This window comes from Syngnathoides biaculeatus, chromosome 9 (assembly GCF_019802595.1).
Source record: "Syngnathoides biaculeatus isolate LvHL_M chromosome 9, ASM1980259v1, whole genome shotgun sequence".
Classification (NCBI taxonomy): domain Eukaryota; kingdom Metazoa; phylum Chordata; class Actinopteri; order Syngnathiformes; family Syngnathidae; genus Syngnathoides; species Syngnathoides biaculeatus.
The window spans coordinates 22,676,785-22,690,250 of record NC_084648.1 but is presented as its reverse complement, the minus strand read 5'-3'; the positions used below and the strand labels follow the sequence as shown (position 1 = coordinate 22,690,250).

At 44.6% G+C, this 13,466-nt stretch overlaps 1 protein-coding gene across 8 annotated transcripts in view; it reads right to left on the bottom strand.

The window, feature by feature from the left end:
* Positions 1 to 13,466, bottom strand: part of LOC133506298 (palmitoyltransferase ZDHHC5-A-like) — a 104,798-nt gene that overhangs the window by 14,822 nt on the left and 76,510 nt on the right. For 7 of the 8 annotated variants that reach the window (XM_061830301.1, XM_061830304.1, XM_061830305.1 and 4 more), the window contains 2 exons: positions 6,852 to 6,961; positions 4,244 to 5,283 (listed from right to left, as the gene is read on the bottom strand). In XM_061830301.1, coding sequence (XP_061686285.1) covers positions 4,244 to 5,283; positions 6,852 to 6,961 — 1,150 coding nt within the window. The remainder of the gene's footprint in view (positions 1 to 4,243; positions 5,284 to 6,851; positions 6,962 to 13,466) is intronic. The other variant, XM_061830307.1, reaches the window with a different exon arrangement.

Here is a 13,466-nt window from a genome sequence, read left to right as displayed (position 1 = left end):
TCTCTCCTGTGCATAAAAGGCCAATACCCCCTTTTTCCAGACTCCCATTTTTCAACCAGTCGAGGAACCTGGCACACAGCCAGCGAACCGTGCCTCTCAACATGAGGTGGTTCAGACGCATCCTCTTCATTCCCGCCATCTCCAGCTCTGCTTCCTGTTCTCTCTTCTGCGCCACCGTCTCTAATCCGTACATCATGGCATCACCACTGTCTTATAAACTTCGACCTTCATCCTAGCAGAGACTCTTCTGTCACATAATACACAAGACACCTTATGCTAGCTGTTCCCACCTGCTTGGACCCGTTTCTTCACTTCCTTACGACACTCACCATTGCTCTGGATTGTTGACCCCAAGTATTTGAAGATTTGAAGTCGTCCACCATCATTATCTCTTCTCCCTGCACCTTACCGTTCCCCCTCCATCCTCTCATTCATGGACATATATTCTGTTCTACTTTGGGTAATCTTCATTCCTCTCTTTTCCAGTGCATGCCATCACCCTTCTAACTCTCCCTCCATCTGCTCCTTGCTTTTGATGCAGATCACATCATCTCTAAACATTATGGTCCAAGGGGATTCCAGTCTAATCTCAGCTGTTACCCAATCCATTACCACTCCAAACGGGAGGGGGCTCAGAACATATTCCTGATGCAGTCCTACATCCACCTTAAATTCTTTTGTACACCCTCTGTTCTTCTCCCCTCATACATGTCTTAAACTATTCTAATATACTTCTTTGCCACACCAGACTTATGCATGCAGTACCACAGTTCCTCTCTTAGTACTCTGTCATGGGTTTTCTCAGGAGCCACAAAGAGAAGTTTATGTACTGGTAAAGCTGCTGCATTGGCGATGGCGGTGAGCAACACTGAGCTGCCAGTTTGGGCATCATGTGACATATTTTTTGATCACTCTGTTTGGGCCAAAGAAGCTGGTGGTAGGTTGCTGGATTTTGCGCAAGGGGACTTTGTGGCAGAACACTCAATTTCCTTCCGTATTCTTGCTGCTGAGAACGGTGACCACAATTCTGCACTGTGTGGTATTTTTCACCACGGACTGTGTTCAGGACAAACTGGCTGCCCGACATGAGTCGTTGTCGGGGCTAGAAGAATTGCTTGCGCTCCCCATCTCCCTTGAAAACTAGATACATGAGCAGGAGAGAGAATGCACGACTAAATTCTGGGACTCTTCGCCCACTCCTGCTCTGTCAGGGACCTCTGTGGACAGTGTGAATGCCGCACACCATTTGGATCCATTGCCTTCCACAATCCTCTCAAATAGGGGACCCCATGCAGCTAGTTGGGGGAGGGGGGTTACTGCCTCCCCGTAAACGGTACCAAATGTCTGGGGCATGGTCATGTCACTGCCTGTGCACGGCTGCTCCAGCCAGCAGCTCCCCACCTGCGCCGCATTGAAAATGTGTCATGCATGTAAGCTTCGAATGTCATGTTATTCGTCGCAAGTTCATTGTACATGGTTGTCACGTCACCACTATCCTTATTCCACGTCTTGTCTCACGATAATAAGACCCTTGCTTTCTTTTTTTAACCTTCCCTTTTGCCTCACCTTTTGTACTATCGTTTTTTTGGACTGCCTATTTGTGTGCTGACCTCTGAAATAAACTTTCCTCTAAACTACAGGGAAGAAAATAAGTATTTGAACACCCCGCTATATTGCAAGTTCTCACACTTAGAAATCATGGAGGGGTCTGAAATTTTCATCATAGGTGCATGTCCACCGTGAGAGAGATAAATCTAAAAAGAAAAATCCAGAAATCACAATGTATGATTTTTTTAACAATTTATTTGTGTGATACAACTGCAAATAAGTATTTGAACACGTATCTATCAGCTAGAATTCTGACCCTCAAAGACTTGTTAGTTCGCCTTTAAAAGTCCACCTCCACTCCATGTATTATCCTTGATCAGATGCACCTGTATGAGGTCGTGAGCTGCATAAAGACACCTGTCCACCCCATACAATCAGTAAGACTCAAACTTGTAACATGGCAAAGACCAAAGAGCTGTCCAAAGACACCAGAGACAAAAACTGTACAACTCCACACGGCTGGAAAGGGCTACGGAGAAATTGCCAAGCAGCTTGGTGAAAAAAGGTCCATTGTTGGAACAATCATTAGAAAATGGAAGAAGCTAAACATGACGGTCAATCTCAATCGGAATGGAGCCCCATGCAAGAGATCACCTCATGTGGTCTCAATGATCCTTAGAAAGGTAACGAATCAGCCCGGGACTAAACGACAGGACTTGGTCAATGACCTGAAAAGAGCTGGGACCACCGTTTCCAAGGTGACTGTTGGTAATACACTAAGATGTCATGGTTTGAAATCATGCATGGCACGGAAGGTTCCCCTGCTTAAACCAGCACATGTCAAGGCCCGTCTTCAGTTTGCCAATGACCATTTGGATGATATAGAAGAGTCATGGGAGAAGATTTTGTGGTCAGATGAGACCAAAATGGAACTGTTTGGTCATAACTGCACTGACTGTTTTTGGAGGAAGACGAATGATGACTTCCATCCCAAGAACACCATTCTTACTGTGAAGCATAGGGGTGGTAGAATCATGCTTTGGGGGTGTTTTTCTGCACATGGGACAGGACGACTGCACAGTAGTAAGGAGAGAATGACCGCAGCCATGTATTGTGAGATTTTGGGGAACAACCTCTTTCCCTCAGTCAGCGCATTGAAGATGGGTCATGGCTGGGTCTTTCTTTTTATGACATTGACCCAAAGCACACAGACAGGAAAACAAAGGAATGGCTCTGTACGAGCCATATGAAGGTTCTGGCGTGGTCTACCCAGTCTGCAGACCTAAACCCAATAGAAAATCTTTGCAGGGAGCTGAAACTCAGTGTTTCTAAGCGACAGCCCAGATACCTGTCTGATCTACAAAAGATCTATGTGGAGGAGTGGGCTAAAATCCCTCCTGCAGTGTGTGCTGACCTGGTGAACAACTACAGGAAACGTTTAACCTCTCTAATTGCAAACAAAGGCTACTGTACCAAATATTAACATTAGTTTTCTCAGGTGTTCAAATACTTATTTGCAGCTGCATCACACTAATAAATCTTTAAAAAAGATCATACATTGTGATTTCTGGATTTTTCTTTTTAGATTATCTTTCTCACAGTGGACAGACCCCTCCATGATTTCTAAGTGTGACAACTTGCAATATAGCAGGGTGTTCAAATACTCGTTTTCTTCACAGTATACCTTGCCTTGAAGTCGTGCATTTGGGTCTTACCCCCGGTGCTTGATCATGACACTGACAGATGAGACGGCGCCTGTGTTTGTACTGCTCCCTGCCTGGACATAAGGTCGGAGTGGAGTTGGGCGGAGAGACTGCTTCTAAGAACCATCGAAACCCCAGTTCCCTATGCAAGCTCATATGGAAGAGCATCGCTGACATGCTGAGCATCTGGACACTCCAACAATACGCCATGTGAGTACTCCATGCCCACTGAGCCCAATCATGGGATTCATATGGGTTTGTCCCCTAGCTATAAGTAACTCCAGGGGAATATTTCCTTTGGTGCACACGGTTTAACTGTCACTGCACTCATTGACTGGAAGTGATGAGAACTTTGTGGACATTTCTGTTGATAAAGAGTTAAAATGTTCTTCGTTTAAGTTGGAGTTTGCCAAGGAGGTTTCTGACCTCTAGCGGTGGTAACACACTATACTGATACCTTATTGCGTAAACTGTCGGGCAATCACCACAAAGACATGCACCTGAATGTGATACCCTCACGTTGTGTGCTGGTAATTTTAGGTCTCTCGTGGTTGAGATTTCACAATCCATATATAAATTGTGAGAAACCGGGGATTAACAACCGTTAATTTTGGTGAATGGTGAATTTTAAACTAATTTGCATTCAAAATGAATTCTTCAAACACCGTAAGCAGAGGACTTTTGGTTCTGGTGTGTGGACCTCTCAGCCTCACCTGTAGCATGAAGGCTACATCGTCACAATTAATTACTACATAGTTTTCATACTGTGCTTCCAGTTCTAGCAATTTATATTCAAATTTCAAAACTATTTGGAAAAAAAATCTTCAAATTCACTTCTCAGGGCCTTTATGCTAACTCTCACATCATTAAAGCAAATGAAGAAAAAGAAGGAACTTACCGGAAATCTGTTGGTAGGAGAAGGAAAAAGGGGAGAAGCCAAACAGGCAATCAATGTCAGGTTTTCAAAAGTGGTGACATGATGTAATACTCACTTAGGTGCATTTATTCCTCCTGCTATCCCTGCTGCGTTTGCTCCAGCTGTTGAGGAGGCCTTTCGAATTAACTGGTACTGCATTTCAGCAGCAGCAGCGCTTGAGTAGGACAATGATTTACCAAGTGGAGGACGGTGTGGGGAATGGGAAGGTTGGTTTGTGCAAGATGACAAGCCCAAAGCGGTATCTGTGGCACATGGGAGGTGTGGGTAGAGATGGTGGGGCAGTTGAGGAGCAATGAAATGGGAAGGGTAGGATGTAGAGGAGGAATAGTGTTGGTGATTATGGTGGGGATTATAGAAGTGATGGTGGTGGTAATTATGCGGTGGATGCTGAACAGAGGAAGTGGGTGGCACAGAGGTCTGACAGAAAGGCAAGGGGTGAGTGCTTCTTGGAGGTTCCACCAATAGTTGCTCTCTCTCAGGAGGAGAGGAGCATGTAGAAGAGGTTGACCGATGGATGAGGGAGTATTGGCACTGGGGAGACTGGGAAAGCATTTCAACAGCTCTAGGTTTTGAAGAATGGAAAGAGGAGATGTAGCCACCTGCCACTGCAGAGCAGGAACTCCCAGATGAAACATCAGTAATTTTAGATCCTGCTGACACCTTTTTGTCAAAACCATCACCTCCAGCCATGAAGCTATCATATGACAGGCTTCCGTTCAGTGCTGGGTCGTGAGGTATTGGTGTCTGATTTGCCGAGCTCTTGAAGCTGTGTGAAGTAATGGATGCCTCAGTGATGTGGACAGTGCCTGCTGATGTTTGCATGGAACTAGAGGATTGTGAAGCCACTCCTGAGAGGATCCCAGGGTCAGAAAATGGGGGGTAAGCATGCCCTGTGAGAGCACAGCCAGGGATGACTCCTACATCTCTACCCTCTTTTCTCTCCCCTCCAGGTACTCCCCCTACTCTGTCAGAAGAAGTGTCCCTCTGGTCCAGGCTTGATTGTGAGCAGAAACCAGGTTGATGGCTGGATTGGACAGGTGAAGAAGTTGAAAAAGAGGAATGCCTACTGCTGACATCTCCCTCTGCACGACTTAACTGAAGGCCAAAAGAAGAGAAAGAGCAGGATGTTAAGCCATTGCCAGCCCAGTTTTACACTAGAATTACGAAAATGCAAGCATTTAAAACCGCTCGAGTGCAAAACTAAATAACAAAAACAACAACAACATTGGTTTCCATGATTTCCTCAATCCATAAGATTGAACTCGCTACATCACGGGACATGATAACCTATTTGTAAACTCATTCACTGCCAGAAAAGATAACCCCTATTTTGCCAGCCATTTTAGCGCATATTAACAATTTTATTATTTATTTTCAAGACCGACAGAATATTGTGTCCTTCATCCATCCATCCATCCATCCATCTTCTATCGCTTATCGTAGCTTTAGCACTGATGCCAAGACTTCACATTTCCCAGCCACTTCATATCCAAGTCTTCCAGAGGAATCCCGATGTGTTCCGAAGCCAGCCTAGTAACAGTCTCTCAAGTGTGTCCCGGGAGTCTCAACCCGGCAGGACGTGCCCAGAACACCTCACCAGAGAGGTGCCCGGGAGGCATCCAAATCAAATGCCCCAGCCACCTCATCTGGTGCCTCTCTTTGGGGAGGAGCAGTGGCTCTACTCTGAGGCCCTCATGACTGAGCTTCTCACCCTATCTTATTTTGGCCAATTGTACTGAGCTTGTTCTTTCCCTTTAAACTTAGCTCTTTCTTTACCCCAACAGACTGACATAAAGCTTGCATCCCTGCAGACGCTCCACCAACCCACCTGTCAATCTCCTGCTCCATTATTCCCTCACTCCTGAATAAGGCCCCAAGAAAATTTACCTCCTCCACTTGGGACTGGATCTCATTTCCAACCTGGAGAGGGCATGCAACCTGTTTCTGATTGAGGACCATGGTCTAAAATTTGGAGGTGCTGATTCTTGTCACAACCATTTCACACTCTTCTGCAAACCGCTCCAGTGAGAGTTGGAGATCACAGCTCGATGAAGCCAAGATTACTATATCATTTGCAAAAAGCAGAGATGAAATTAAGGTTGGGGTGTCCAATCAAATTGTCCCTCTCACCCAATTATTGATGAGTCATGTGTCCTTCACCAGTGCCTACGTCTTCCTGTAGGTTAGTCCAGTCTGATTCCTGACCAGTACCTACCTTGCTTGTCTGGTAACTTAATGAAAGTATGTTTTTTTTTTTTAAGTTTATGGTAGTGTTTAGTTAATTATTGTTGTGATCAGTTCCTTGTTGTTGTTTTTTTAATTTGCTGATGTAGTATTTTCCTATATATTGTGCAGCACTAACTGCAATGTATTACCTATTTTACTTTATACTAAAATTCTGAACTGCATCTGTAAACAGAGATAACACACATGATTAAACTACCATGGACTACAATAAAATTATTAAAGTCATGAATAATGAAACCCACTGTCGGAAACAGACAAAAATGCACTGTAGAGAGAAAACAAAGAGATGCAAAAAGACAATTTATTTTTTCATGTCCAGTGCCTATACCCTGCTATTCTTGAGGTACATGGACCAGGTGCGACTGTGACTCATGAAAATCCCTGAATAATTTCAGTTTAGACAGAGTGTGCATTACCTGGTAAGCATAAGCATGGGTCAGTGGAGTGTGGTTCTTTCCAGGACTACAGGTCGGTCTGTATTTATACATAGCTGGGGTAGGAGGTGTTCTGTTGAGTAGACTGTAATCTGCAGAGAGAGATAGAAAAAAACAGCATTTGTGGGGAAACTATTTGTTTTTCTCACAAGAAATTCTTGTTCCTTCTGTAATATTAGGACAGCAGAAAGTCAATCAGACTTTTCTTTAATGAAGTGCGGGCAGTCGCCAATGTGTTGCCAGCATGATGTCATAACTCCTAATTGAGTTCTAAGCAGGACACTCTGTGCTGCAATATGATTGGCTGGTTTCAGTCAGAATGCTTTTGCAACTCACCAGTGAAAACGCAATGACCTTGAACAGCTTGACACTTGCTTTTGCTTCTTGTTTGTGGATGTATGCATCAATACTGAAATAAGGGAATCAATATTGTAGCATTGTTCAAACGGGGGTCTTTTACTTTGTAATCTCTGGTTTGCACCCATCCCTCACTGTCTTTTTTCCATCCTGCTTTAGTGACATTTGTGAGTGGTTTGTTTTGTCCCAAAAAATGCACAGTAAAAGTTGGGACCTGATTATTATAACCAGCCATTACCCCTGTGTTTCAACTCATTATTCCTTGGTTTGTTCTGTTTGGTAAATAAGACATGTTTACTAATTGCTGTCTGTTGTGTAGTGCACCACCTATTGGCTGGCAACGACTTCAGGGTATACCCACCTCCTGCCCGAAGATAGCTGGGATTCCCTCCAGCACTCCCATAAATCTTGTGAGGCTAAGCAGCTCAGTAAATGGATGGATGGATGTGTCGTGCACACAAACATGCACTTCAGAATCAGAATCAGCTTTAATGGCCAAGTGTGTAAAAACTCAAAGGAATATTTCTCCGGCAGTTGGTGCTGCCCTGGTACAACATTCAGAACAAAGGCAAGGAACAACATAGCAATAAGAACAAAGAAGAAGAGACATTTCTGAACTATTCCTTATACGTTGTGCAAGATGTAAAATCTTTGTCATTTAGAACAGGTGAAGAGATAAGTATGATAACACATTGTGTTCAGCTTGAACAGAATGCCTTCACTCGTTCGCATTTCTCGTTTTAGATCAGATCTTTGCACAATGTCAATTGTGCAAAGGGAGCAGTTTAAAGTGACGAATCCTGCGGTCTACAAAAAAATAAAATAAAAACAATTATATATATATATATACATATATATATATATATATATATATATATATATATATAAAACTAATAATGTTTGAACCAGCAGGATGTGAGTGAGTGTCCTACCATGGCACAGACAGAAAAATACTAGTAGATTCGCTGATGAGAATTTGATGATTTAATTGCCAGAGGAAAAAAAAAAATTTGAATGGCTGCTAGTTTTGACTTTCATTGATCTGTACCGCTTTCCTGATGGAAGGAGCTGGATGAGCTGGTGGGAAGGATCCCGAAAGGATCCTGCCTGCTCTGGACCTAGTTCGCATTGCGTGTAAGTTCTCAATAGTGGGTAGCGTGGTGCCAACAATCCGTTCAAGCGGTTTTTATTGTCGATTGGAGTCAGAGTTTGTCCTTTTTTGTGGCGGCCCCACAACCAGACTGTGATGGAGGTACGCGGTACTGATTGGATAACCGCTATATAGAACTGTCTCAGTCGCTCTTGTGACAGCCTATGGTTCCTCAGAATCCCTGAGAAGTACATTATTCACTGGGATTTTTTGAGGATGGAGTTGATGTTCATCCCCCACTTCAGGTCCTCTGTGACTGTAATTCGCAAGAACTTGAAGGTCTCGACAGTTGACACAACACAGTTGGACAGTGTCAGGGGCAGCTCTGGTGAAGTATGCCTCCTGAAGTCCACAATCATCTCCACAGTCTTTAGTGTTCAACGCCAGGCTGTGGTGACCACACCAAAGCTCCAGTCTGGCCACTTCCTGTCGATACGCAGACTCGTCATCGTTTATAAGGTGACGTTATAAGGTTTATACTGTAGTGTCATCTGTGAACTTTAGGAGTTTGACAGTCGGATGCCACGAGGTCCATTCGTTTGTGTTGAGTGAGAAGAGCAGAGGGGAGAGGACATAACCTTGGGGTGCCCCGGTGCTGATTTTGATACACACCCTCCAGTAATAAGTACCACGACCATCTTCACCCCTCCCCTTTCGACGTTGTACTATATGTTGCAGTAAGCTACACCGTGTTTGAAGGGTATTCGCACTTTGTAGTATGTATAGAGGATAATACATTTGTTTCATTTGTCTAGGTCCCAGCTTGATGCTACAGATACTACAAAGTGTTTGTTTCGCCTTATTCACGGCAGCTGTGTCAAATAAAGACATTGGTCACACTTAGTCTTCTCTTGGTCTTGGGATAGTACATTTCGTACCTACCATAGTGGAAGTACAAATTTCTTTGGAAATCTTGATGCAAGTGTGAGATGTGGGGGAGACGCCACCCCAGACACAATAGGGGCCATACACGAAATTTTATTCAAACGCCCCCAGGACATTTCTCCCCTTGTCAATTTTGGGTGGGCCGTGGACAGGTAGCAAAAAATGTATGCCATATTTCAGACTGTTATAACTAGTGATGGCAAGCACCTTGTAGCATACATTGGCGTTTAGGTAAAATGTCAATGACTTAAGAATTACATTTGTCGAAGATGAATGTCTGTGTTAACGTCTTGTTCAGTCCAATAGGCATATAATATTAGAATCAAACTAACTGCGGCACGATGGATCAGCTGGTAAAGTGTTGGCCTCACAGTTCTGAGGTCCCGGCTTCAATCCCGGACCCGCCTGTGTGGAGTTTGCATGTTCTCCCCCCGTGCCTGCGTGGGTTCCCTACAGGCACTCCGGTTTCCTCCCACATTCCAAAAACATACAACATTAATTTGACACTCTAAATTGCCCCTCGTTGTGATTGCGAGTGTGGCTGTTTGTATCAATGTGCCCTGCGATTGGCTGGCAAACCGTTCAGGGTGTACCCCGCCTCCTGCCCGTTGACAGCTGGAATAGGCTCCACTACTACAGAAGTTTGTTTTTCTTTCACTTTTGCTGAACTTATCTTGGATACTTTCACTTAGCTACTCAGCTTAATGTTACTTCACACATAATGAACCTGAATGAACTTAACTGCTACAGTAATTTGTTTTCAGTTTTGCTTAACTTTGTTCAGGTTTTTTCTCTTACACAACTTTGGCCTTTTTTGCAACACATTTTTTCGTCAACATGGCCATTTAAAAAAAAAAGAAAAGATCTGTCCAAGGAGGTTTGTTTGTGTCTCTTTTTGACTGTTTCCGAACAGCATGTGTCATTACAAAACACGACCAGTTGCAACATTTTCTGGATCTTTCTTCACAACAAAGTCTGAAACTTTCTTGCACATTGACAACACTTCCTTTATCTCGATGGTAGATAACCTCTTTCCTTGTCTCCTCGTCAGAACCCTCTCTCTGCACCCTCTTATGCTCCTGAATCTGTTGCTCATTTAATTCCCCCATTGTCAGCTCCACCTCAGCTCCGTAGCTTCAAAATAATTTTTACACCCTTGTTTGGCATTATCGACTTGATGGATTCCTTTTGCGGCGGAGTAGCAGCTAGCTGTTATACAGCATATGGTGTGTGCTGCTGAAGGGTTGAATAAAAAGCGACTAAAACCCAGTGGTGACTCCTTTTCTTTAATGGTCTCTACCGAGGGCATTCCAATATGGTTGAGGTGGAACTATAACTCTAATTATATATATATAATTATAACTCTTTGCCAAATCGTTCACTCGCATTGTTTTTCTTTATTTCACATTGATCGACACCATCCTCTCTTCTTCTCCACACTGCTTTCCTCATCAATTGCTAAGAAAGCAATTGATGAGGAAAGCGGTTGTAAATTCACTTGTACTAAATTCAAAATAAAATACGAGCATAAGTGCACAGATATGCTACTGAGCCAAGGTGCTCAAATGTAAACACAGAGTGAAGCACAAAAAGCTGAGCGAAACCTGTGGTTTCAGCATTTAATGATCGCGGCGCCATCTTGGCTCGCAAGACAAAGCAAAAAATTGTCCCATCAGAGGGTCATATCTCGAAAAACTCATATGTAAAGTGATTCAAGGTACAACTGTACAATGATTTCCAAGTGACGTTCAACCTATATTTTAGTGAATACACTACAAAGACAATACATTTAATCTTCAAACTGATTAACTATTGGGCGGCCGGGTGCCACAGTTGTTGACTGTTGGCCTCACCGTTCTGAGGACTGGGGTTCAAATCCCAGCCCCACCTGTGTGGAGTTTGCATGTTCTTCTTGTGCCTGTGTGAGTTTTCTCCGGGCACTCCAGTTTCCTCCCACATCCCAAAAACATGCATTAATCGCTGTGATTGTGAGTGCGACTGTTGTCTGTGTCCATGTCGTGGCCAGAGGCAGGGACTTTGGTGATTTGATCTCGAGCTACGAAAGATGGCTCTAGGGTTGTGGAATGTCAACTCTTTGGCAGGGAAGAAGTACGAGCTGGTGTGTAAGGTTAAGAGATTCCGATTAAATATATTTGAGAGGTTACGACTAAATATAGTCAAGTTTGTCTCCCACACATAGGTTGGGGTTTGCTACCAGTCCATTTGAGATGAGTTGGACTCTCTTCCACTTTGGAATTACCCACAGTGAAAGGCAACAAGCAGGTGTGGCTATACTTATTGCCCCCAGGCTCAGTGCCTGTATGTTTAGGTGGACCCCGGATGAGAAGGTAGCCTCCCTCCACCTTCGGGTGGGGGGACAGGTTCTGACTGTAGTATTTTCAGCTACACCAGTTCAGAAAACCTACCCTTTTCGGAGGTGCTAGAGGGGTGCTGGAGAGCGCTCCCGCTGGGAACACCATTGTTTTGTTGGGGGACATCAATGCTCATGGGGGCAATGACATTGAAAACTGTCAGGGCGTGACTGAGAGGAAGTGGTGTTCTGTTACTGGACTTCTGTGCTCATCACGGATTGTCTACAACGAGCATCGTGTTCAAGCAAAAGAGTGTCCAGGTGTGCACTTGGCACCAGAACGCCCAAGGTCGCAGTTTGATGATCGACTTTGTGCTGATATCATCGGACAGATGCGATCTCATATCTTAGACACTCCTGTGGAGAGAGAGGTGAAGCTGTCAGCCGATCACTACCTGGTGGTTGGCTCTGAAGGTGAGGGAAGATGCTGTATCCTCAAACATATGAAGATCTGCTGGGAACGTTTGGCATGAACTGCTAACTCCTGTTAGAAGGAGTTTTAACTTGCTCTTCCGGCAGACCTTCACCCGTATCCCCAGGGAGGCAGGGGACCTAGAGTCTGAGTGGGTCATGTTCCGTATCTTCATTACTGAGGGAGCTGGCCAGAGCTGTGAGTGTCAGGTAGTTGGTGGCTGTTGTGGTGTCAGTCCTTGAACTCGTTGGTGGACATCAGGGGTGGAGGATGCTCTCAAGATGAGTACAATTGCAGTTTTTTTTGGCCTGATGGTTACTGGCATGCCAAGTGGAATTCAGTGGTCACCGAGGGGAAAAAAATCTGGGGACAGGAGGAGTTCAGTGAGACAGTGGAGAATTACTTTCGGACAGCTTTGAGGAAATTTTGGTCCATCATTGTCCGCCTCAAGAGGGGGGAAGCAGTCCACCATCAGCACTGTTTGTTGTGATGATGGGGCGCTGCTGACCTCAACCCAGGATGTTGTGAGCCAGTGGGGTGAATACTTTGAAGATCCCCTCAGTTCCACCGGGATGCCTTCCAGCAGAGTATGGGTTCTCTGAGGCGGTTAAAAAGCTCCTCAGTGGCTACGCACCGTGGATAGATGGGATTTGCCCAGATATTGAAAAAGCTCTGAATGTTGTAGGGCTGTCCTTGGGGACACACCTCTGCAATATCGCTTGGACATCAGGGACAGTGCCTCTGAAGTGGCTGACTGGGATGGAGATCCCCCTTTTAAAGAAGGGGGACTGTAATGTGCATTCTAACTACAGAGGAAATTAAATAGCTCAGCCCCCCTAGGAAGTTCTATTCAGGTGGGCTGAACAGGAGGGTTTGTTAGGAAGTCTAGTATCAGAATCAGGAGGAGCAGTGTGGTTTTCATCTTGAAAGTGGAACAGTAGACCACCTCGACATCCTTGCCAGGGTGCTCAAGGTTGCCTGGGAGTTTGAAAACCAGTCTAAATCTGTTTTGTGTAATGCTTTAATTGTCTCCCTCGAAGAGTCCTTTGGAGGGTTGCCTTGTATGTATGGGGTACTGAACCCCAATATGGGCTGTTATGTCCCTGTATGGCCGGTGTCAGTTTGGTCCGCATTGCTGGAAGTAAGTCAAACTCATTTCTGTTGTGGATTTGAATCCGCCAAGGCTGCTGTTTGTCACTTATTCTGTTCATGACTTTTATGAACATAATTTCTCTGCACAGCAGAGGCACAGAGGAGATTTGGTGTGGTGGCCTTGTATTGCATCTTTGATTTTTGCATATCATGATGTGTATGTGCCGTCATCGAGCCTTGATCTCCAACTCATATTGAACAAGTGAGTGTGAAGCAGCATGGATGAGAATCAGCACCTCCAAATATGAAACCATGGTCCTCAGTTGGAAA